The following is a 26,838-nucleotide window of genomic DNA, read 5'->3' as shown; positions in this document are numbered from 1 at the left end:
GCCTGCAGGCAAAGGGACAGAAGTAATGGTAAGAGAGTGTGTACCTTCTGTCAAATCAAGCCTAACTGTGTTTTTCAAATGCTTCTAAAGAAAAAGAAAGGATTTTTGGTATGGGTTTGGTCAATGCGAAGATCAAGACCTCTTAAAACTGATGGATGTGGAGTTAGCCAGCTGCCTGTGGACATTATTTCCTTCATGCTATCAGAACTAATACAGTATCTGACAGCTAAAGCAATGAAAAGTTTGGTGATTGCTTGTGCCAGATATGTTGCTTAACACATTGCCCACTTTATCTACGACCTCTGTTCAGAAAGGTTGAATTGTAGTGAGTCCTTATTTGCATATGCGAATGTATTTTTTACATTATTAAATATCAAAGTTTCAACATAATTTTCCCTTTTAGGTTTATAACAAGTGGCCCATGTCAAACCTTAATGGCTTATGCATCTACTAAGGAATGCTATCTACTGTGTACTCTTTAAGCCCAACGGGCATGTGAGGTAATGTGGCTTAGTCCTTTTTCATTTCAGTTTGTGCTGTCTTGCTTAGGCTCTGGGTGAAGAGGGGACATGTGGACAATGACAGTAGCTTAACTCGTTAAGCCAAGATAATTTGATTGCGTGGCTGAGTCTTATCAAGGCCAATCAGTGCAATAGTTTTGGAGAGAAGATCTATCAAAGGACAGACATCCTTGAAGTAACTTTCCAGCATTCTCCAAATTTTTTCTGGTCTTATTTTTGCACATTTTAGGACTTGCATGGCAATGCTTTGGTAGATCAGAGATCTATCTTTTGCGAAAGACAAAGGAAGAGGATAGAGGATGCCTCTGCTTTCCTTGGCGTCCTTTTTCTTTGTCAGTCTCCAACCTTCTTTGCCTCCCTTGGGTGTTTTTGTCACCCTATACAGAACCCACTGCCAGTGCTGTCACACACTGCACACAGAAAGGGCTTGTTTCATTCCTGCTTAGCACTGTGGATTCACACCCTACAAGACTTCTAGTTGAAATCTGGCCTTGGAGAGCTGGCCTTCTCAGCTGGGGCGGCAGGGAAGGCTAACAGTTTCCTTGGCTGGAAGGCATCAAATTGGATAAACAGAAAACGGGGGCCTGGAGAGTGGGAAAGCTCTTGATGGTGATTAGTTGTCATCCTGCTTGTCAGAACAAATGAAGAAGAGGAGCACAATGTTTGCACTGTTTGAACAAGCCTCAGAGAGCAAATTAGATGGTAAATGTGATCATAATTTGCCTGCCTTTCTTGAAACTCCCATGGTGCTATTAGTGTTTTTCTTTTTTTCAGGTAAAAAAAGCTTTAACAAATACACACTTCTGTGGAAACTGAAGTGCACTGAGGTTGTTTACAGATGTGGTGTGCAAAAATTTCTGTGGTTTAAGTGATAGTGCTTATTGTGTCTACATACTGCAGGCTGATGCAAGGTGGTTTGCAATGCCATTGGAAAAGATAATATATTTCAATATTGCACAGGATGTGAAAAAAAGATATAGATAGCTGTCTATACAAGTATATATTTAGGTAGGTGCACATATATAACATAAGCTTGTGCCTGAGCTTTATATTGCGCTTGGTTGAGTACTGTTGATAACCCAATTATGGTATTTTTTTTTTGAGAGGTATCTGGAATGTAAATTCTTCTGTCCTATTATCCTGTGATAATATGCAGTGGCAGGCTGTGCCCCTTGATGAACTGCTGGCACACCTAGGGTAACCACAACTGTTACTAAATAAGAAAATAATAAGAAAGCACTTCTGTGTTTTGTGTATATAGAAACGTGGAGCAACCTGTTACATTTAGATAATGAGTTTGGGATGGAGATGGAGAAATGCTACTTACAGTTTATTTTACACATGAAAGTATTTCACACATAGCAGAAATCATTAGTGTAAACAAGTATCAATTAAGAGAACAAGTATGAGCATTGTTGGAGAATAAGGTAAAAGCTGTGATGTGAAAGGCTCTCTTGAGCAAAGACAGATGACTGACAGTGAAAAGATTTGAAGTATTTTGATTGCCTTTCAATGAAATCTGTGGAAACTAATAATTGACTGAGCTTAATTAGAGAACTACAGGAAGGCAAAAAAAAAATTGTTTAAAAAAACAACTACTTGGACTGTCATATCTCTGATTTGTAGTTACCTAGCTAGACAGAAGAACACCCGACTGCATCCAAAGTCAGAAATTTCCTCAGTATATTGTAAAAATAAATAAATAAATGAAATAAATAGTAACAGTAATTGCGAATGTACTATATCACTATGACATAAAGGGTAACGACAGGAGAATGTAAAGAGGAGCCTATTTATTCTGTCTCTTTACAAAATCATTTTAATATACTAGGCAGCTCAAACTGGTCTTGCTGCTCTCTATGGAATTGCATTTGCCTATGCATCTCTCTTCTTTATCTTTTATCTTAGTAGGGACCCACTGGTAAAGTACCGTGCTGAAGGGCTAAGGCCAGAGCATCAGCATTACCCAACAGGAAAAAGAGGAATTCTGTCATAAAGCAGAGAAGCGCCGTTCTCGCGTGCTGGCTCTGGCTGGCTGTGGTGCACAGAGCTTTAGGAAGGCTCTTGGAGTTTCCTTTAGAAATGTACCTTGTTCCACATCATTTCCAGCAAAGCTTTGTGATGGACGTAGATATTCTCTATCGATCTGCTGGGCCTGCTTCAGACAGAACCATGTACATTTTTTGTTCCTGAGTATTTTGGATGAGCTCAGAGCAGAGCAGTACAATAAACAAGAAGTGTTCTGCTTCAGTCAGTCACAAATGCAGTGCCAAATATTGTATTGTGCAAATACAAGCTGGTAAGTATATACTTTGGCTGGTGCAGATTTTACCAATATTTTAATACACTGAAATTCCAATGAATCAAATTATGTTTATAATACAGCTGGCAATGTACCAGTGTATTCCATATTAGTAATGCACAGTGACAAGCATTTACATTTCATTTTTCTTTATTGACTGTTTAAGGCTTTAAAATATTTATTTGGCAAGTTTGTGTCTCGTTTTTGTTATTTTTAAAGATATGAGTACTTAGCAGACTCATACACTAATGATTTTTAAGCAGTAATAGAAAGCACATAGGATATGAACAGTGATGTGAAATAGATTAATTAAAATCAATGTTATTTCAATGAATACTAATTGAATTATTAATGCTTGGATCAGGGATTTTCCCCATTTTGTGATTATTCAGCTTGTTGGCTGATGCATGCATTTTTGTTTATGAAAGCCGTTTCACCATCTTCCTTTGTTGTTTTGTTTTTCTTTTCTTCTTTCCTGCCCTTCATTAAAGGAATATGTTATCGATACCAAACAGCAGATAGGGACTTGCTCATAGCCAATTTACTTTTTTCAGTGCTGTCTCCGTTGTCTTTTCCAATCCCGACCACACAGTCTGTTGCAGAAGTAGCCTAAAAGCTCTTCAAATGCGCTATGATCAAAAGCAGGGATCAGCTGGTGTTGGAGGGTCGCAGTGTGAGTCCATAGCTGTAGTTGGGGTGGACAGCCAGAACCTGCTGAGCTCTGGTGCCCAATGCTACCTCTGCGAGCTCATTGCCTTTGGGCTTCCGACGCCACTGGCCCCATGCACACGGGTGCATGGTGGAGAAGAGCTGCGGAGAACCTGCTGCCTGGCTCTGGGCTGAGGAAAGTGGGTCTCTTCTCCTCTTTGCCCTGACTGCTATTAATATCCCTTCCTCCAGGCTACTGGATCATATGATTTCAGCTGAAACAGATTAAAAGTTCCTCTGTTTTGATGCCAACAGTAATGTGATAAATTTATTTGCCAGTTCTCTGATGTTTTTGTTTTTGTAACTTGAAGCGATAAGCTTAGGGTCCAAGGGAAAGATTGTTATCCCCTTGAATTTGGAGAGTTGGTTCCGCCACCCCACACTATTTAAAAGATTATATTATTAGAAAATAGTCTATTAAAAGTATGTAATTCACTTCTTAATAATTGACTGCAAACAGAACAGTTTTGTGTGTGTGTGTTCACAGAGCAGAGGAGACAGCATCTCTTGGGTTTTTTGATCTGTTTTCAGGAAGTTCGGTGTGGTAACTGGCTAAGATAGCTGTTTCTGCAGGTAAAATAAAACATCTTTTTTCCCCATAATGAAAGTGCAAAACAGTTCCTGGGCTGGAGGATTGTCTACAAGGCCTTGGCAAATGAGCAGTAATTTTTGGGACTGCTGTGGAAGAGCTACAGTTCATACTATTGAGACCTTTGGGGAAAATATATGTGGCATGAGCTTCCAGTATGCTACAAAGTACAAGAGCTGTTGTAATACCTGTAGCACATAAATAGAGAAGGACAACAACTTGGTATATTATGGATCTTCAGAGAAGCTGATGCTTTTGAACAACATTTGTTTAAATATTATTTAATGGCTTACATGACATTATCAAGGATGGATTCTTGGACACAACTGAGCTGTAATTTTTTTCTAGCCAGCTAGGATCTGGTCTTCAGTTGAAGGAATTGTGGTCTTAGTAGTAATGTTCCTGTCTTCAGCAGTATCTGTGGTTCTGTCAGCCAGGTACAGTAGGGCTTTTTCCCTTCACTGTGAATCAGCAGTACATATTATTTCAATTAGTTGTTACAACTGCTTCTTATAGAAACTGCATTAACCAGTAGTACAATTTGCATTTCTGTAATGCTTTCTGTAGCACTCTGAAAATTTACAGATTTATTATAAAACATGGCTTAGATTGGAAAACATTTTGGGCAGTAACCAAGAAAATGAAATGGTTGTTGAAAGGCTGATCTGTTGCCATCACAGATTCTGAGTGGAGAAATTCTGAGACAAAGTAATTTATTCTGTGTCTGTGTCATAGCACTTCCAGCTCTTCTAAGAGTGGACACAAAATATATTTCACATACATTTTCTCTTAATTATCATCTCTACCTGATGGGACACTTAAAATACTCTTGTACATGCTTAAGGCTCTTCTGATGAGCAATAAAGTGTTCACGAAAGTGCTATATTTGTGTATTTATCTTTTTCACTTTTTTTTTTCCCTTATTTTCTGCCTCCCCTGAACTCCGTATCTCTGTTGCTTGATCCGAATGAGATTTCTGACATGTCGTGTAACAAGAGTTTAGTGATATCTAGCCATTCACCTAAGTAGTTTTTCAACACTGTTAGCAACTGAAGGAGGAAGGAATGTAACTTTCCTTCACATCAAAGAAAATATTCTTACTTTGTTTGGCAATAGCACTGGGAACAGCTTGGTGCACTTATAAAGTATCTTACAGCTTGCTGCTGCTGTAGTGGAAAGGGATTAGTCAGTTGTCCAGAGGAAAAAAATGAAATGACTCACATGTGGGACTTGGCATAATACAGTGTCCAAGTCCCAAATCTTTCCTACTATAAACCTCAGTTCCCCACAGCTCTCCCACATAATTTCTCTGTAGATATTAGCTAAATGCTGTCATTCTAGACTTTCATCCAACCCTAAGGATCCCAAATAACTTGTTATTTAAATGAGTTATCCATATTTAAATATGACCACTTTACAAATACTTAGACAAAGAGTATCAGTTGCTGCAAAATATTTACCCCACTGCTTCTCAGTTAGATAAGACAAGTTGTTTAGGCATATCAAGGGTTCAAAATTCCTTTGTTTGAGTCTCTGATCTACAACATTCCTCAGATTATGTTCTGATAAAAGCAAGAGAGAAGAGGTTGTTTGGATTTGACTTCTTGACCGACTGCTATAAAACTAACTTTCAGCTCAACCTCAAACCATTTTCACTCTTCTCTTGAATTCTCTTTTGCTGAAAGATATGTTTTAATGGGTGGGAGTAACTTGTTGTATCCATCTAACTATGGATTCTTCTTCCAAGCTTCATCTTAAGAAGGATGGAATTGAGGAAGAGAGACTAAAGGATTCATCTTGGGGTAAGGGAACTTATTTTTTTTCCTCCTTCAGAGTTATTTCTCTCAACTTAGAAGCTACTGTTCCCATTCTAATATGTATGAGATTCTCATTATTTGAATTTTATGTGTTTCATAGAATTTTAAAAGGGAGGAAGAAGGCAGCATCCTAGGTCTTCTTCATTTGAAGTTAACAACAGACAAGCACTGTTTCATACAAAATTTCTGGCTTGTATTTCAAGACATATCTTTATAATATTACTTTTGTTCTTTACAAAAAAAGAAAGATTTTCTTTCCATTATCCTTTGCAGTTGGGATGATAGCTGTTTCAGGCAGTACTTTCTGCTCTTTTTAGTGTCTTGTGTTGAGCCTCCATAAAAAGGCAAACCTTTGAAACTTGTTGGTTCATTGGTAGAGTCATTCATAATTCAGGTCTACAGATTGTCCAGTAAAGACTCTTGGAGTTGGGACTTATTCTATCAGGTACATATTTTCATCATAGAGATACAAACATAGAATGATTGAACAGTATAAAGCAAAGTAATTCTCAGAGCATTCTTTTACTAGGCTCTGCAAGAGAAAAATTTTGAGATTCATCAACATGCTGTTTGGATTGCTTGTTTTTCCATCTTCATTGGTCTCCTGTAACTAAAGTAATTTCTGTTTAAAGTATTTTATTAAATGTTCTCCCTCTGATGATGATTCTTTTCCCTCTCGTCTTTGTTGGAAATACTTGTTACTCTTTTTACTTCTTCCCATCTGTATTGGGTTAACAAGACACTGAGTAGCCATACAAGAGAAGATAGAACTGATTTCTTTACCTGTATTTTTATAATTTCCAAGCTTGGGGGTTGCATCCATCAGAATTCACCTTGTGTTTATCTAAAAGATTCTTTATGCCTTACAAGCTTTTAAAGTTAAGAAAAAAATATTTTTTTTGTTACTAATGTGAGGCTAAATAAATAGGAAAACACTTCATTCCAACACTTTGGAATAAAAATGAATGGAATATGAACACTTCATATTTTGGAATAAAATAAATATGAAATAAATCATATATTTCCCCATTTACTAATGGGGAAAAATAATGGAGAGAGGAGACTTACAAATTCTTCCTAGACTTCTACTGAGAAATAGTTTTTCTAAAGCAATTTTTGGTCTTTTATATCTCCTCAGCTATGGCAGAATGCCTGAGCTTTCAATTGCCTGCCATAATGAAAGGTGACATCTGGTGAAACCAGGATTCAGCAGTGGGACTAGTGGGATATTTTGTGAGAGTCTGGTGTCTGTAGATAGACAGCAGAAAGAGTAGGAAACAAGTCTGTTATGAAAGGTTAAGAGAATAGCATGTGTCCGTTTGACAATTATAGGTAAAGAAACTGATTTTGTCTTTCAAAGAAGGATATTAAAGGGGTGTCTACTGTTAGAGGGTGTCGTGGTTTTGTTAGTGAGGGGGGGGCCTAAGGTGGTAGCTTCTGTAGGAAACTGCTAGAAGTCGCTCCCCTTTGTTCAGGGGACTTGGCCAGGCCTAGGGCGGACCCACTGCTGGCCAAGGCCGAGCCGATTGGTAGCAGAATGTCCCGTGATAACGCCTCTGCGATAACGTATTTAAGAATGGGAAAACAGAAAAAAAAGAGAGAGAAGAGAAGATGTGAAGAAGCTGAGCGGGGGCAGAGGCGCAGAGGGGGAGGCGCAGGCCTCATGGGCCTTGCAGGCCTCACCCTCTGGCCTCTCGCCAGGCAGCCGACTGGGCCCGACTCGGTCCAGCCTGGCTGCAAGAAGTGGAGAGGAGATGAGAAGTGAATAAGATGTAAAAAAGATCCTGAGAGACATCTACCAGCCTGTTGTGAGGAACGGCTGCAGACGCCAAGGTCAGTTCAGAGGGAGGGGGAGGAGTAATATGGCTCCTGGCCAAGATTCCCCTGCAGCCTGTGGTGACGACCATGGTGGAGCAGGTTGTCCCCCTGCAGCCCATGGAGGTCCACGGAGGAGCAGAGATCCACTTGGAGCCCGTGAAGGACCCCATACCGGGGGAGGTGGATGCCTGAAGGCAGCTGTGGCCCGTGGAGGGCCCGCTGGGACAGCTGTTCTGGAGAGACTGCACCTGTGGAAGAGATGACCCACGCCAGAGCAGTTCCACAAAGGACTGTGGCCCGTGGGAGGGACCCCACGCTGGAGCAGGGGAGGAATGTGAGGAGTTCTTCCCCCGACCATGAAGCAGCGGCGTAAAACAACATATGATGAACTGACTGCAACCCCCATTCCCTCTTCCCCCCTGTGCCGCTCGGGGGGGGAAGGTAGTAGAGATAATGTTAAGCTTGGGAAGAGGGAGGGGTGGGGGGAGGTTATCTTGTTCTCTGTCTCATTATCCTGCTGTTTGTAGTAATAAATGAATAGTTTTCCCCAAGTCGAGTCTGTTTTGCCCGTGACGGTAACTTTAAGGATTTCTCCCTGTCCTTATCTCAAACCTCGAGCCGTTTTTCCTTATATTGTCTCTCCCTGTTCTCTCGGAGGCTGGGGGGAGTGAGAGAGAGACTGCGTAGTCTGGTCCGATCGGGGCTGAACTACGACAGAGGGGAACACATTTTAAAGCATGATCTGATCATGCTCCAAAAGTCCTATTTGGACTTTAAAATTATTTTTTTTTCCTTTACTTTGTGTCTTGCTGGCATGATGTGGCTACTGTAGAGTTGATTAAAGAAGTTAAAGGTGTTTAGTCATATCACTGGAGTGAATGAATGAAAGTAAGTAATACTATAGTTTTATGATTTAGTTACTGATTGTAACAGAATGGTGTCTTTCACAGCATTGAGTCAATACTCTGGGTCAGAGACTGCAAAATTATTGACTGTCGGTGTGATTCCAGAGCTGAGGTGGCCAACAGAGGAGGGAAAAAGTGTGTAACGCACGGAGGAAAAATAGGAAGTCAATGAGTAAAAGAAAAGATGCTCAACAGATGCTTCCTTTGGTGACCTGGTTCCCTTTTAGAAATATTCTACACATATACAGCTACAGTGAAGACTAGCTGATTAGGATAGAATAGGTTTTTGTTTAGTAGGAAATACTGTCTTTTTAAAAGGTGACAGTAATTGTGTGAGCATTTCCTACATCAGGAATCTGGACAGATGAAATTATGGCTCTTGATGATTCAGCATCAGCCGCTTTTCTGAACTCTAAGTCACTGGCATTCTTTTGTCTTTTCTTAGCATTATGTGATATGCTAAAGTTTTGTTCCAGTTTCTCCATTTCGATTTGTTTGATAATGATTTACTGTCTATTCCATTTGTCTCATATTTTGTCTGTTAAATTCTTAATTGCAGATTGTCCTTGGCAATAGCTGGCATTTGTCTTAGTTTTTGCCCATGGGTGTCAGTCCAAATGCTTGTAGGAGTTTATTGATACCACAAACATTTCTGTTCAGTCACTGAAATCCTTATTGGAGGTTGGCAGATAATGCTGTCTCTGCCATCATGCTTTCTCCAGCACCTCAGTTTTAAATAGCTTTGCTAAGTTTTCTCTTGGAGACCAGAAGATGAGATAAACATGTTTATGCTCTTTGGAAGTGTGGGTGGGGATCTTCTCTGAAATATAGTGAAATCTCATACCCTCCTCAGATCTAGTGCCTCACAACATTCAGATACCCAGCAGAAACAAAAAATTTTAAGGTGTACTAATGTAGCATACCTGCTTTAATGTGGCAAAAGGCGGACAGTAACTGTATGGTCAGTTATGATCATACTTACTCTGTAGCATTTCTCCTCTGGTTGTCAGAAACCTCTGCTGCTCCTCTGACAGGGAGACTTCTTCTGACAGACCTTACTACCAGAATGTATTTTATTCTTATATCAGGATTGGCTTCCATAATAGCTTTACTATTGTATCATTGCTAACTATTCCTCTCAAGTGCTTCAATCCCTGCTTAATGTTGCCAAAGACACTATGGTTCTGGTGAAAGCGTTGCAAAATTTTCAGCAAAGGTAGCATCTAGTGGGTCTGGAGAGGTATCCAGCTTCTTTCAACTAGTTCCTGTCAGGGCAAATTGGAAGCATTGCTGTTGCCAGTAAGCTTTCTTAGACAGACCTATATCATTCTGGAGCAGGGGATAGAGGAATGACACCAGGTTCACTTACCAACTCATCACACTGCCCTTGAGGAACTATTACAGCTCAACAGATTAATCAGATAGATTAATACTCCTGCTCTCTGGTGATTACCAGAGATCTGTTTTGATGGCTCTCATTCTGGCACTTTTCCCACTGAAACCCTTTTCCATGTTAAAGTGGAACTAATTAATTCTAGGGCAATACTGAATGGTTTCTTTCAGGTTAACAGTTCAGCCAGTTTATGTCTGGATGCTCTAAGTCCCACTGAGATATCTTAAACCAATTCTCCAGACAGTGTAGTAAGGTTACCTTGCTACTGGATATACAAGCTTTTGAATAAGTGAGATCATAAGTCATTATAGTCCTAAACATTTATAGTTTTGAGTTGCGTGGTTTGTTTCTTCTGTCATGAAGATGCCATGTTTTTCTTTTACTGAAGATTACCTGTATTTCTTCAGTAATACTTTTGGATAGACAGCATTCTTCTGCACAGGGATCATAATCAGCCATGTGTTAACAGCACATGTCACTCCACTCCAGAAGTGGCTGCGTTGTGGTGACTGCCTTTAAGACAGAGTATCTATCATATGATAGCAGCTGAGAGGCATGATGGTTGACATCATACAACAATGAAGACAATACTATGGGAATTATTTGCAATCTTTAGTCAAGCTCTCTGAGCTTTTGTAGCAGAGGCAATAATAGATATTACATTTATAACAAAGTGAAAAATAAACCTGCCTACTTTTGTGATTATCAAATAATCAAAACTTGTGGTTGTCAGATAATCAAAATAATCACTGCATCCTCAACTATAAAACTTTACATTAACATTTTTTTTTCCTGAGTGGATAAGATTTAAGAGTTGAATGACATATGACAATATTTCCTTTCTAAATAAATTTGATTTTAAAACTGAATTCCTTGTCTAGACATATTCAAGAATTTTAAATAATGGTAGAACAAATCTAAATATTGGCCTCCTTTTGAGAGCCTGTAATCTGTTCATTCTTTGTTAAATTTTCAACTTGTGTTGAAAACTACTTTCCAATGTTAACTTATTCTGACAGCCTAGCCTAAAGTTCTAAGAATTAGTTGTGTCTTTACAACATTTGAAAATCGCTTTTTAAAAATATAATTATGAAAAATGTTATTCTTCAATTAGTTCTAGAGGAATCATAATTGTAGAAGACCTTACCAATGTGAATCTTCTCTAAGGAAATGTATTTTGAAAGAGCCAGTTTGGCAAGCTGCTGTCTTGATTGCTAAACACCAATTCAAGAAATTCCAATTTGACTTTAGGATAGTCACATTCCTACTGGAAAACACACAAGCTTTTACAGTGATTTATATACTTATTTTGCCATCTCAGTGCTGTGATGCTCAATATCTTGAATAATGAACTCTCTAGAATTAGGCACTTGGTAGCCTTCAGCACCTCTTTGTTCTCTCAGGTTTTGTGCTTAATTGATTTGCTACTTATTTTTGAGGGGGATTTCTATTTTTATTTTTATTTTTTATTTTAATGTTTATTTTTATTTTTCTGCCATTAATAGTTTTATTTATTCTTCTTTTCCTTTTTATTGGAACATACTACACTTGACTTGGAGCTCTTAGTATATTTATTCTGTATTAGATATACTAGGCTAGTGAAAGCCAACCCCAAAGGGACTCTGCCCTTTCCAGTTGTGTCTAAAATAATCTCTATACTGCTGTAAGCAGGGACTGTCCCCAAAAGCACTGAGTTGATCCTTGTGTCGGGGAAATAGTATTACACTGGTTTGATGATTTGCCATATCCGAGTAGCAAAAGGACGGCAAGGTCTTGAAGAAGAAGTATATGATGCTCCAATTCAATCTGCAGAAATAAGGATATTTTTGAGAAAATTTAGACAAAGTAGTGAAAACTCAGCCACTTCTTCTAATCTCCACTAGATTGACAGCAGTATTTCTAGGTTATATATTGACTGTCTGAGATAAGGCAGGCTCCGTTTTTGCCCTTAGTGTTGGGAGGGAGCAATATACACCTACCTAATTCCTTCTCAAAAACAATTGAAACTTGTATTCCAGAGAGAGCTGGGATCATTTGGCAAAGATGGTGACATTATACTTGGCTTTGCTGACTGTTCTCTTTCTGGAATTATCCAAAGCAATGGGGAGTTCCATGTTTTACTCCATTGCAAGTGATATGGCCACTGTACTGATGATTGTCTTACATATTTCCTTGAGGTTGTCTCCTCATTCCAATGTGATTCATCCTTCTTCTCCATTCTCACAATTTTTAAAAATGGCTACAGTCCAAGAGAAGCTGAATAATCTCCTAAATATCCTGGCAATACTGCTGGGAGAAGAGGTCCAGTTTTTGTACTACTATCAGACTGTAAGGGAAGTAATAGCACAACACAAAATCTAGTGGGGAATTCAGCACATAGCTGATCTGACTTACTACGTTCTATTTTTGGAATGAGCAAAAATTTTTACCTGATTCACAGAGAGGAAGTTGGATTGGAAGGGACCTCTGGAGATCGTCTGGCCCAACCTTTTGCTCAGAGCAGGGGTAATTCAAAATTAGATCAGGTCAATCAGGGCCTTGTCCTGTTGAGAGGAAGTTGGATTGGAAGGGACCTCTGGAGATCGTCTGGCCCAACCTTTTGCTCAGAGCAGGGGTAATTCAAAATTAGATCAAGTCAGTCAGGGCCTTATCCTGTTGAGGTGTGACAGTCTCCAGGAATGGAGATTCCCCAATCTCCCTGGGCAGCCTGTCTGAGGGATCATCAGTTTTGAGAATGGTATCTGTGCTATGCCCTTCCCTTCAGCATAGGCACTAAAACACACACTGCTTTTTCGATCGATAGATTTGCAACATGGTGCATTTCACCTTTTGTTGTCACCTCACAGAGAGGAACAGTAGACAACAGCTAAGGTATGGTTTGCAATGTACAATTTTCAAAAGTACTGTTTTGATGAGGGGTGGGGAAGCACGTGTACTAAACTGTTGTAGCACACAGTAGTGAAAAACAGACACCTCTACCTATAGCTCTGAGAGAATCACTTTGGTTGTTCCCTTCTGGAATTGTCACTAAAGGAAAGGTGGAGAAAAACTGACGCATAAGCAGTAGTTAGTTTCAGAAGGGAAATGAGAGTAATGAAACATATTTAGTGTAGCGAAGAGATTGCCAAGGGAGGACATTGTTTATTTGAGGTTCTTGAAAGGTATAGACATCAAGGAAGAAGAGAAATTCTTTAGAGGGGGACATTGGAGTGTAACTAATGGATTAGGAAAATAAAATAATTAAGAAAGGAGAAATTTCACCTGAGGCTGTCAAATTTGACATAACTGATAGGAGATGGAATTTCCTAGGTTATACTTGAAGAGGAATTAATTCAGGAAGTGTCAATTGGCCAATAAATCATTTCAGTTGGAATTGCAGAAGAGGTTTGTAGCTTCCAAAAGAAAATTGTGTTTGTTTTTGTATGTGAAAAGATCACCGTACAGTATGCCAAACTCTGTATAAATGTTGGCAGCCAGGACTTTCTGAACAAAGACTGTTTCATCACTTTAAACACAGGCACCTTGTGGATTACTGTCCAGTGAGAGTTTTATTTATTTGTATTTCTGTTGTTTTCTCTCTAATTTTAAAATCAGTTTCACAAATGTTCTGTTTCTCTTCTTTAATTTATATTTTATTTCCTCAACTTCTTCATTTTTCACAAGCTAAAATGAGCAATAATACAAATACTTGGGTAAGTGCTTTGAGTGAGTCTCATTTCTGGACATCTTTACCGCTCTCCCTTGTATTTAATCTTTCTTCTCTTCCCCTTCCCTGTTATATTTCTGTCAGCCAAAAAAGAGTTAAATTACATAGGATATGGTTTGGCTCTTGTCCTCTAATTTTTTTAGATGTTTTCTTTCTTCAGAAGGGCTGCAGTTGGTTTCATTTTGATTCTGCTTTTTCAGATGAGTAACTACCACAGAATATATCTGCAGGAGTGATCACTGGATTTTTGTGGTGTGTGTGATATTCTGCAGCACAGATAATGCTATAAATACAATCCAACATCTATCAGTGAACTAATATTTTTTGTCATTTTAGCTTCTTGTGTGCATAGTTTTTCTGCAGTTTCTGTTATCGTCCCAGACTTGTGACAAGGGAATGGCTGAGTTTGCCACTAAGTGGATCAAATCACTTGTTTGGTTAGGAGGAAAATTTATGAAGTTAAAAAACTTGAAATTGTTACTTATGTCAATTTGTAGCAATTCAAAGAGCCTGCTGGATTTTGTGGAAACTGCTGTATTTACAGTCAGCATCAGGGTTAGCAATAAGTAGCCAACAAGTCCACTATGGAATGGGAGTGACATTATCAGTCATCTTTTCTCCTGTCTAGACCTGCAAGCAAGGGAGGTGCATTCCCTTGTCTGAGCTAGTGTGAGAGGTTGTATGTGTACATAGATAAGAAATTACCTTTATTTATGGGAAGAAATCCTTCTTCCATTTTGAACTGGCAGGCTGAGAGAAACGGTTACAGTTCTCCTTTAAGTAAATGTCAGATTGATGCCAGTCTTGCCTCAATCAAACCTTAAAACAGTTATTATTGCAAGGCAAGGCGATTCCTGTTCCACTGGCTGGTTGGCCCTCTTGGACCTGGCTTCAGCTGTTGCTTTGAAATTCCCATTGAAAATTTTTGAGTTTATCTTGATCCAGCATTTAAAAAATACTGATTTTTGCAATTGCCCATTGTATTGGTAAGGTAGGGTGTGTATTGGTTAAGTGTGTCTTAGCAATAGTTTACTTTTAATCTCCTTGCTGTGCAGTACAATCCGTGCTCTTCTGTGGCATTCTCTTCTACTTGAAAAGCTTGACACTAAGTGGATATATATTTTTAAATATAGACAGGAAAGCTATTATTTTTTTATTTAGCTTTTACTGTGTAATGGAATTTGTGACAAGGTTATTTGCTTCAATATAATTTTGTGTACTGATTAGTGTTCTTTGGAAAGGGCCTTGAGGCATGTTACACGAAAGATGCTATATAAGTAGGGAATGGAAGGGTAAATGACCTTCATTTAAATGCAGTCAAGTAATCATTATCAAAGTTTTAAGCAATTTGAACTGCCTAACAGGAGGTATGATGACAATAATTGCCAATGTCCTTAAAGGACAGCTGTACCCATTTGATCACTGCCACATGCTTAAAGTTCATAAAAGGAAAACCACTTTTCATAATCTCTAAGCAGTATCTGAAGATATCTATTAAAAAAAAAAAAAAAACAAGCAAAAAACAAACAACCAAACAAAAAAATCCCAACAGAAGAACACACATTACAAAATGTATATTCTGGAGGTGTCTGCATGTAGCCCACCAGAATTTTATCATATAGCAGTGTAGATGTCAATACCAGAGGGCATGAGTGAATTATTATTAGTTAAAATAAATAAAGAAAAAAAAACCTGCTTTAGTATTTAAATAGGAATGAAGCAGACAGTGCATATCTAAAGAAGAATGGTGTTGCCATGTGAGTGGAAGGAATGCTGGGCTCTGCAATGCTGTTCTGAGCTTAACTTTTAGATAACTGGGGACAAAGAAGTGAGTTATGCTGGAAGACTCAGCGGAAATGCATTATTATTTCTATTCACTGCTTTCCCTATCCAAAATCATCTTAAAATATACCCACATATAGACATGCACAAGCAGGAATGGACTTTGCTCATTCTCTGAGGTGTATATAGAGGAGCTGGCCCCAGTTTGGAAGCAATAGTTCAGTCCTTAGTGTGGCTTTGCACCAAATTAATATTTCTTGTCTTTCTCTTAATGTTCTCATCACTGGCCTAGTCCCACCAGTTTCCCACAGGCTAAGAAGAGCTCTGTAACCCTTCTGAGCTGGGTATATAAAATACAAAAGGGTCTAGAGAATCTCAAAGTCCAGTCCCCTACTGTCACTATATATTATAATATAAAATGATAAAGCTGTGTCTTAACATGGGCTAATTATTTTTGTCCTTCAGGACTCTGTTTGGCTGTTCAATAATGTTACTGCCCTGGGAGTTACAAATCTTCTAATTTGTAGTGCAAATTTATTTATGGCTGTTTTATACTTATTTGTTCTTGTGCCAATGTTGTCTTTTTGACTTAAATACTTCATCTCCAGTGTATATGCTTTGCAGATTATATTTTTACACAGAAATCATATTCCTATTCAGTCTTGGCAGGGTAGAGCAAGCCAACGTCTTTTATTCTCTGTGAGTGTACACTCTTCATTCCCAGTGTCATTCCTATAGCCCTTCCTTGTTCTTCTTCCAGTTTAAATTAATCTTCCCTGAAGAAAATCAGAATTACAGTTCTGATGAGGTTTCACTGTGTAATGACATTAATACTTTCTGTTAAAAATATTTGCCTGCTTATATTTTACAACTGCATAGCTTGTTTCCATGTTTACATCAAATTAGTTGGTGAAAGTCCATCTTCCAATCCGCTTCTACATTTCAGTTTTTTCTTTTCTCTTTTCTTTGTGATTGAGTAGCAATTTTTTGCACTGTTAACTCATACTTCGTACTACTGCTTTCTGTTCGTTACCTGTGCTTACATGGAACATGATATTTTACCTGTATGATATTTTGATTTTTCTTTCTACTGGTGGTGCCTCCTAATTTTGTGTAATCTGCAAGTTTCCACTGTGTGTTCCTACTTCCTATGTCTGTTTCAAATTCACTAATGAATTTAAGGGAGTTTTGCAAACTGATCTCTGAGGAGCTTCGTTAGCAAGCTTCCTCCAGTTCAGTAGATGCCCTTTCAATACTATCTGTCATTATACCCCTTTTAGTATTTCCTTAACTAATTTACAGGCCTTTTACTAATTCCTGTCTTTCTAGCTGTTAATGCATAAGGTAATCTGTCATATATATGCAGATATACAATTAGATGATTCAGTAATTTCGTTTGTGTAAAATCAGCCATATTATAATAAAAAAAATAAGGTTGGCATTGATTACCTTTGGTAAACCTATTGTGAACTGCATCTCATTTTTCTACAATGTGTATATGTATTTAAACCTTGAACTAATAGAAGAACTATTAGAAGAACTATTGTCTGGATCAATCCACCTCTTCTGCCTCCTTAAATATTGGTGCCTCCCCCACTCCAGCACACTTCTGCACACAATGGCCCTCACTGCCCATTGTACTCGAAGAGCAGGTTCGGGATCATCTAAGGAACCTGAAGGTGCACAAGTCCATGGGACCTGATGAGATCCATCCGCGGGTCCTGAGGGAACTGGCGGATGAAGTTGCCAAGCCACTGGCTATCGTATTTGAGAAGTCGTGGCGGTCTGGTGAGGTCCCCGATGACTGGAAGAGAGGGAACATAACCCCCATTTTTAAAAAGGGGAATAAGGAAGACCCAGATAACTACAGGCCGGTCAGCCTCACCTCTGTGCCTGGCAAGGTCATGGAGCAGATTCTCCTGGAAACCATGCTAAGGCACATGGAGAGCAAGGAGGTGGTTGGTGACAGCCAACATGGCTTCACCAAGGGCAGATCGTGCCTGACCAATTTGGTGGCCTTCTATGACGGGGTGACGGCATCGGTGGACAAGGGACGAGCAACTGACATCATCTACCTGGACTTGTGCAAAGCTTTTGACACTGTCCCGCACAACATCCTTCTCTCTAAACTAGAGAGACATGGGTTTGATGGACAGACCACTCGGTGGATAAGGAGTTGGCTGGATGGCCGCACTCAGAGAGTGGTGGTCAACGGCTCAATGTCCATGTGGAGACCGGTCACAAGTGGTGTCCCTCAGGGGTCCGTGATGGGCCCAGCCCTGTTCAACATCTTTGTCGGCGACATGGACAGTGGGATAGAGTGCACCCTCAGCAAGTTCGCCGACGACACCAAGTTGTGTGGTGCTGTCGACACGCTGGAAGGGAGGGATGCCATCCAGAGGGACCTTGACAGGCTGGAGAGGTGGGCCCGTGCCAACCTCATGAAGTTCAACCAGGCCAAGTGCAAGGTCCTGCACCTGGGTCATGGCAATCCCAGGCACAAATACAGGCTGGGCGGGGAATGGATTGAGAGCAGCCCTGAGGAGAAGGACTTGGGAGTGCTGGTGGATGAGAAGCTTAACATGAGCAGGCAATGCGCCCTTGCGGCCCAGAAGGCCAACCGCATCCTGGGCTGCATCAAGAGGAGCGTGGCCAGCAGGTCGAGGGGGGTGATTCTCCCCCTCTACTCTGCCCTGGTGAGACCCCACCTGGAGTACTGTGTCCAGTTCTGGAGCCCCCAACACAAGAAGGACATGGACCAGTTGGAGAAGGTCCAGAGGAGGGCCACGAAGATGATAAAAGGGCTGGAGCACCTCTCTTATGAGGACAGGCTGAGAGAGTTGGGGCTGTTCAGCCTGCAGAAGAGGAGGCTCCGGGGAGACCTTATAGCTGTCTTCCAGTACCTCAAGGGGGCCTACAAGAAAGATGGGGAGAGGCTGTTCAGTAGGGCCTGTTGCGATAGGACGAGAGGTAATGGTTTTAAAATAGAGGGGGGTAGATTTAGATTAGAAATTAGGAAAAAATTTTTTACGATGCGAGTTATAGAACATTGGAACAGGTTGCCCAGAAAGGTGGTGGAGGCCCCATCCCTGGAAGCGTTCAAGGCCAGGCTGGATGAGGCTCTGAGCAACCTGACCTAGTCAGGGATGTCCCTGCTCCTTGCAGGGGGGTTGGACTAGATGACCTTTGAAGGTCCCTTCCAACCCTAACCATTCTATGATTCTATGATTCTTTTTTTTTTTTTTTTTTTTTCTTTCCTACGTCTATTATTTTGAAATGACCAAACTGGTTTATCCAACATATCCCTCTCTATGTCTTCACAGTCTATAACATCATTAGACACTATCTTCCATCTATTTTTGTTTTTCCTGAAGAATGTATGCATTTTGATATCCGTTCCAGCCCTGACTGCTGTTTTAATGTATTTTGCTTTCCTGCAATAGCTCCTTCTACATCCCGCAGTACTTCAAACTTTTCAATTTTGTTTAAGAAATCAAGGAGTCAGAGCAACAAACCTTAAAAGTATTTCTTACGGATTGGATCCAGTTCCCTAATTAATCTGCTCATGAACCATGCCATCTAACTGATGATTATTTGCATCAAAATTAGTATTTTCTTCTAGATGTCCATCGTATTTCCCTCTCTGTTCTTTAAGCCGTTATTGTATTCCTGTTTTCTTGATTTCCCTCTTTGAATCAAATCCAGATGTGGAAAATATGTGCCTCACCCAACAGTCTTCCTTTCTTTTTTAGATTACAGCTGATATATGCATAGATGTGCACTCATTAATGAAGGAAGAAGAGAGAGATCTTAATAGAAGTTTAGGGAAATAGTGAGCAGAGCAAATTGTATTGCAAAAATAAAACTCAAGATTTACCTTTCTGAAAGGGGGTCAGCCTCTGGTTTTTTGATAGATCTTTCTTTCTCTGTTTTGGACATAATTTCTTTCAAACTGTAAAAAGTTGCAATGAAATCTTCTGGAAAACTTGGAATATCTCTCACTGTATTTTTAATTGACCTACCATATATCTTACCCATGAAAAAAAGGAATGTCTAATAAATAGGAAGCTGGCATAAATATTTCACTGTCATTACTAAGTAACTTAATGTCAGTGGCATTCTTCAAAGCTTTGCTGTTCCTCTGGAGTCTTCCAGGCTACATCATATAAACTAAATGGAGCTAGGACATACACTCAAGAGTGGGCTCAAGACCACTAACCTCCAGACTGTCCTCAAGGCTGAAGACTGGGACCTGGCCCGCTTTATTTGTTAGTATAATAAGTTATTTCTAGAGAGAAATAATATTTGCCAAGTAAGTTCCCCTCTGTACATCTCGCAGGAAATATTTTTCCCTGGACAGCAAGAAGTGAGAAATGTTTGCTTTCTTCTTAATTAGTAAGAACAACTGATGGCAGATGGGAAGGGTTTGAGAGTGAAGACTTCTGCCTGAGCTGTTAATTTTCCCAGTCTTCAGCCTACTTTGGAATTGATTGCTCTGAGCTACTGGGGAGGAGACAGGAAAGTATTTTGCTTTTTCTGAAGTGAATCACTGTCCCAGGCTCTGTGTGAGAACTGGGATTCTTTAGAACTAGGAATGTCGCTCCTGCATCCCTGATTGAAACACACTGTCCTAGTTTTTGTTCTTTCTACGTGGTCACAATTATTCTCCACAAATGGTTCATACCAAAGTCATCCTCTTTGTACCATATAGAAAAAGTGCTGCTGTCCTCTCTCCATCTTCAGGATGTCCTCTTCTCTGTCTTCTCAAAGTATAAAACCAGCCTGTTCTAAATGAACAACTTCTGCATGGAGGAGGAGGGAAAAAGGGTATATTTTTTGGTAGAAAACTATCGAAATTTTAGGATGGATCTTTGAACAGAACAGATTTTACTTGAGCCTCCCGAGATTTTCTCACCATTGTTACTCGGTGAAACTGTATTTACAAGATTATTTTAGCATCAAAACACAACTGCATTTAATTCCACTGGATTTCACTTTTGTTACTTTGAGCAGACATTGATGTGTATATCAGCTCTGCAGAGTTCCGAAACAGACTTAAGAAACAAATGTCTTAAAACAAACATGTCAAAATAAAAATGCAATTATAAGTCAAAATGTCTTGTGGTTTAGGTTGAAGAAAGAAAGAGAAAGCTAATAAAAGAAGAACATATGTGTATTTTTAGCCACAAAAGTAGTTTATTCATTTTTCCATGCCACAGTACTACATTATCTCATAGAACAAGTGATGAAATAAATCCTGTGGAGAATAATTTTTATAAAGGCATTTTTTACACGTAACTAATTAACAAAGAGAGTTCAGATGCTTACAGTGGTAATACAGGTATTTTTAATAAGAAAATTGCAGAAAGGCAACAAATAACTACAGTAATACTTAAATTCTTTTAGTCCAGTGGGGGTATATTTTTCAAAGAGAAAACAGCATAAGTCAAAAGGTTGCAAATTGTAGAAATGGAAAGCAAAATTTAAAAATAATAGTCTATGCAATGCCATTGCGACTTTCTTTTTCTTTTGAGTTCCTGTATTTGGGGAGATTCATTTTATAGTGAGGAACTTACTACTGTGTTATTTACTAGTTTTGCATCTTCTGATATACTTAGCCACACTGCAGAGAGAGATCAGATAACTGCATTTAGAATTTTTTCACCATTCTTTATTATATTACATATGGTTACGACACAATTATTGTGTTTGCTTCAGTGTACACTATCTATGAGAATGACCTTGCTCAAAGCGAAAAATCCCCCTGGTTTCAAGCTGAGTAACAGTCACAATTTTTCAGTGGGAAGCTGGTGATGATCTTGAGGAGAATTGTTGACCACAACAAGAATTGCTATGGCTTGTTATTTCCTTAATTTGTACTTGCCCTGGGAAAAGTATTTGCTGTGAAATATTTGTATTGTCATGCTTAGGCTCGATGGCATTAGGCATAATTTTGACTTTATAAATGGCATCAAAAATCTTGAACAGGTGAATATGCTTCATTTAAATCATAAGTTATTTTGCTGAAACTGAGAGTATATCCATGTTGTTCTTTTCCTGGCAATACAGCCATGTGATAAGAGTGAAAAGAAATCTGATCTTTAATTTCCATGTTGGCAAAATTCTCTCAAAGACTCAGTTGTAGTATGAATAAGGTAAGCGGTGCTTTAAATTGATGTAGTTTTCCTCACTAGTGAGATGAAAGTGAAATTAAGCACAGTACTTTTCCTGTATAAATGGCTCCTAACGCTACAGTTCTAAGCTAGATGTCATGAATCAGCAGACAAATAAGTCCATAGAGTTGCTATGCATGAATCAAGTTATCTTATTTAGCCACATGTTGAGACTAACTCCATTTCTGCCTTGCATGTGATATTTTAGCAAAGCAGTAACTTAATTTGAATACACAAAGTAGTAAACTGCTATCTCTTGAAATCAGTTTTACAGAGAGGTTTAGTCAATGCTGTTGGGAAAGAATAAGTTCAATGTATGCTGTCATACATTAATAACGTCTAAGTTATTTTCTGGACCAAATACATTGAAGCATTAGTGTATGCTTCTTTTTCTGAAGTATCTGTGAACATTTTCCTTTAGACTATATCTGATCATTTTTGTGATAGGCTGTGTAGTGCATGGATGGCTTTTATGTGTGAATGGGTACATTTTATATTACTTAGAATAAACAAGGTTACATCTTAATAATGCTTTAATAGGAGTTCCATTGATTATGTGTCACTCCTGTTAGTTCATAGGAGTTTCTATTAAGCATTTACCTGGGTGCATTTTCTGTGATTATAGCAACCTTTCAGTGGTTGCACCTCATTCACTGTCTGTATTTAGCATTATCTCCCTTTTTATTTTCATTAATCTGTAAGATTCTGTGTTATTTCTCACGGAAACTTACAATGGTGATGGGAATACTGTGTTAAAAAAATGGATGGACATTTGTGCCCTATTACAGATTAAAGTAATACATATGTGTGCCTGTTTATTTGAGAGAATATTTATTTTTTTTTCTTAGGCATCCATAGTCATTTCAAAATACAGCATGCAGTGCAGCAGTTCTATCAGATACTGTATGTAATGTGTTCACATAAGCCTCTCAAGGCATAAATCTTCAATGCATGGAAGTTGTTTTACATCTCAGGCTTTTTAAACGCTATGCTAACTATACAGACTGTATCAATCTAATAGTTTGGGACCAGAATTATAGAACATAGAAGTGCAGGGCTGTGTGAAAGGTGAGATCTCTGTATTTGAATTTTACTTGAATTGATCCGTAAAGTTATTTTTAGAAGTTACATTCTCATAACATCTACATAACCTGGTTTACTCTAATCTGATTTTTCCAAGCTTTTTAAGCAGTGCTGAAAATTACTTTAGGGAATAGATTTGCTTTCAAACTGAGTTTTCAGAATAAAGTTCGGGTCATTGTATTCCTTAAGAGATTGGCTGAATGCCACTAATAGTATGTTGTGACTGTTTTTAAATCTGACAGTTGGCTACAATACATTTGAGTAACTTCCAGCTTTATTACCAAGCCAAGGTATGGTTTTAGTAGAGATGCTGTCTGGCATCCACAGAAGATATTATCATCAGCTTACAAGTAAGATGCAGGTTTTTGGAGGTTTACTCATTATGTTGTGCCCTGTGTTTGAATTAAGTTTGCAAAAAATATTTTATTTTAAAATGTAAGATTGCAGTTTAGTAGCCTGTGAGGTTTGACATGAACATCAATAAGTAAAGCTTATGGAGCGCATTCAGTATCTCAGTTTAGAAGATGCTTTAAAATATGTTTTCAGATTGAAATAATTACATTTCAGAATTAGGCTCATTGATCTGAGAAAAGTCAGATTTTTAGACATAGATAATAGCCTTTATTAGAGTAGTGGCTATAGCTGGAACTATTGAAGATGTGTTTCTTTAACTATTCCATCTGGTTTATGAAAATAATGTTCATTATCATTACTTTTTGTGTAATATGGATGGAGTCAAAGTGAAATTCTGCACCAGCATGTTCCTGGCTGCTGAGAGGTGCTAAGTGAAGAACACTATCTGTATGGAAACTGTCACTTCCGAATGTATTATTTTAAACACCTCTAGGGGATCATGCCACTGTACAGACAAGAAACCTTTGAGATCTCACCTTCTCAGGTAGTTCTGTTTGTGCCCAGTTTATCTTATATTAGCAGAACAATAATTAATGGTATTACTTTTTTAATGATGCATTACTTCTAAAATATTAACTATTGCTTAACTGTGGGGAGTTGATATTCTTTTTTTCTCTGGTTTTTGGGTCTCAATTAATTTGCTATTCCAAATTACAAAAGTCAACATTGCTTAAAGCGTATGCTTCTTTCTTTTTTTTCCCTACAGAGGTTAGTTGTTATATAGTAAGATGTTGGGATGGTGGATCTACATGTATATGTACACACATCAAACCAAATTCTCTCCTGACATGTCTATTCATTTAAAGAGAATAGTGCTGAAAGACAATTGGACTGGCAGTTGAATCTAATAACAAGCTACCATGCTCTACGCTATGTTTTTAATGTGAATTTGAGCTGTACTATGTAGGTCTTCAAAGTATTAAGCATTTGTGAACCAGTTTATTCAAGCTGGTCAGAAGTCTATTTTATCAGAAGTTAGATTATCAGAAGTCAAGAAGACTTTTAAAGGTATTCAGGCACCAAAAGATGCAGATTTTGTGAGGTTTTGAAAATCACTCGTTTCTGTGTTGAGTTAACATCTCTGATCTTGAGTCTTAGTAGCTGTGAGCCACTCCTTGGATGGAGGTCGCACATGTATCTCAGATCTGATGATTTATCGAATACCATCTTTTATTCTAAAGGGCAGCCAACCTCATAATGCCTGCAACTGGAGTTAAGGGAGAAAATCAGAATGGTGGGGCTGGCCACCTCCCTGATTTAAGTTTGATTCCGCCCAGCTCGTGATGTTGACACAGCTAGGACCTGAAGGACAGCAGGCTGAGGGGGTTGCCTCTGGGTGACAGGGCAGTGTGACTGACTTGAAGAATAATGGGAAATAATTTGCAAGTCCGACTTGCTCTTCTTGCAGAGTGGAAGTTGTTGGGATGCAGTTTCTGGTGTGAAGTAAATTAACGGTAGAGACAGGGGCATTTGTACGCAAATCCAGATATGGCTCTGCAAGCCCATCTCTGACTACCATGTGCAGCAGCAACAGCAAAGATGGTCACACCTCCCATGTAACAGAAATACATTAAAATTTATAGCTTTTATTTGTAAACTCACAGATCATGTGCCACACTGTGTAAAGTGTGATTTTTTTTTTCTTTTTTTTTTCTTCTGGTTTAATGTTCAGAGGTAGTGTCATCCTAATTAGTTTCCACTGACAGAATAAATATTGTTCCATCTGTGCACTATTACAGTCAGTGACTGGAGGTTTGAAGCACTTGAGCAATGGATGTCAAGTAGTCTGCAATGGGACTGGAAAGCAACTAATTTTGGATTATTTTGCATATATCACTGTTCAGAAGGAGGTTATGGGAGCAATTCTCATCTATACTGCTATAATCTCAAAATTATGCCAAAATTTTGTTCCCTTTTTTAATAGAATCTACTTGATAATGATAATGAATACTAAACCGAAAGGATTTAATGCATTATGAAAACATAAAGTCTTTTTTTTTTTTTTTTTTTACAAATTTGCAAATGTGTTTTAAAAGGGAAGCATTTATCATCATATTGCTGAGAGTGGGCCAAATAAACTAATATCCTTATTTGTTAGACAGTCCTGAGACCGGAGGCAGAGCAACTTGTCAGGAATCTCCTTTCATTTTCCAGTGTACAAACCATGCAAAAGAAAACATACATATATAAAAGGTAACTCTAATTATTTAAGCCTTATTCCTGGAAATTTTTTTGGCTGTGATTAAAGCAAATGAAATTAAAAAGCAAGCCAACGCTGTATTTAGAGTTCATTTTGGTGTTGTTTTGAAGGGCTCTAAAAAACTAGTCAGGCAGGAGAAACAGGCACATAGAGTTCTCTGTAAGAAGTATAGTTAGTTTCTGGTTGCAAGCCTGTCTAACATTTAAAATATTTCTTGTGAGTAATAATACTTTACTTAATGTGATGGAATTTTTCCAGTTCAACTTCCTGTCCTTCTTGTAGCTTGATTAAACAAATTAATTTTTACACAATTGGAAATCAGCACAGCTCTTCATGAAGATGTTGCTTGGTATTTAAAAAATAGTCTTAAAAGAACATTAGCATCTCAACTATAAATCCCAGGCAGTGTCCATAGGAAATGCTGTAGACTATATAAATCCAATTACTCAAATTCTTTCTTAGCTGAAACAGGATCATATCTGGTTATATCTATGAAATATACAGCTAATACCCCCAAGTATCGCAAAATATTTACTATCTGCATGTTATATTAATGACTGAAATTGTCCAGTGCATGTCCCTTTAGGTATTTTTTTTTTTTCTCAGAAACATTAAGGTAGAGTTAGATGTAAATATTTTGTTAGCAATTATATAATGAGAACCTTTAATTTGCATTAAAATATTATACGTAAAGAGCATGCACTTAGCTGTAGAAAGTAGTTGACTGCCAACCTTGGTTTCAAGGTGTAGAAACCTGTGCAGAGTTGCTGAGGGTTTTTTTGTTTTGTTTTTATTTTCCTACATGTTAAAGCTATCACATGTAAAATAAAAAAGATGCACTCGCTCTTCTGTGTTTCTTAACACGTTGACAAATAGTACGCTTCACTTCGCTCTTATTGGTTTTGCTCTTAGAAACGGATAAAACTATTGTAGACATAAGGGAGGAAAAAGCAGCACTTACTGGGAATTTAACAAATCAGCCTTCTTTACTGGAAGCTTGTGTTATTCTTTTATATAAATTTTGCTATAGAGATTAAATTATATGGCAATTTTAAGGAACTAAAACTCATAAAAGAAATGGCCTTAAAGACGTGTTATTCTATTCTACATCATGTTTAAATAATTAGACTTCTGTCTTATTGAGATTTATATTCTTTGGATTTAAAAAGAGTTAAAAGCATGAATACTGGCATGATTAGGAAATTATATTGTGTCATGGTAAGATTGATTGATAGGTAATTGAATGAAAATGAACTAAAAAGCTTGTAGAAGTAAATGTGTATTCTGCTGCTGCTTAGACAAACGTCCTTGTGTTCACCTGAGTTATAGGAGAGTTGGGCAGGTGAGAAGATGCATCTTTCCATCTTTGGTTTGTGTATGTCACCATTTTTGCTGTGAAATCAGTCATAAATGAAAGAATAAGTTCA

At 38.3% G+C, this 26,838-nt stretch overlaps 1 protein-coding gene across 2 annotated transcripts in view; it reads left to right on the top strand.

The window, feature by feature from the left end:
- The window catches only part of FIGN (fidgetin, microtubule severing factor), a 102,106-nt gene that overhangs the window by 53,116 nt on the left and 22,152 nt on the right, over positions 1 to 26,838 (top strand). Inside the window, exon 2 of one of the 2 annotated variants that reach the window (XM_086751161.1) lies at positions 5,868 to 5,922. The exons of the other annotated variant lie outside the window; for it this stretch is intronic. Coding sequence (XP_086607287.1) covers positions 5,868 to 5,922 — 55 coding nt within the window. The remainder of the gene's footprint in view (positions 1 to 5,867; positions 5,923 to 26,838) is intronic. 2 annotated transcript variants of the gene reach the window in all.

Source organism: Chlamydotis macqueenii, chromosome 6 (genome assembly GCF_036417535.1).
Source record: "Chlamydotis macqueenii isolate bChlMac1 chromosome 6, bChlMac1.mat, whole genome shotgun sequence".
NCBI lineage: Eukaryota > Metazoa > Chordata > Aves > Otidiformes > Otididae > Chlamydotis > Chlamydotis macqueenii.
This window is presented reverse-complemented; position numbering and strand designations above follow the sequence as displayed.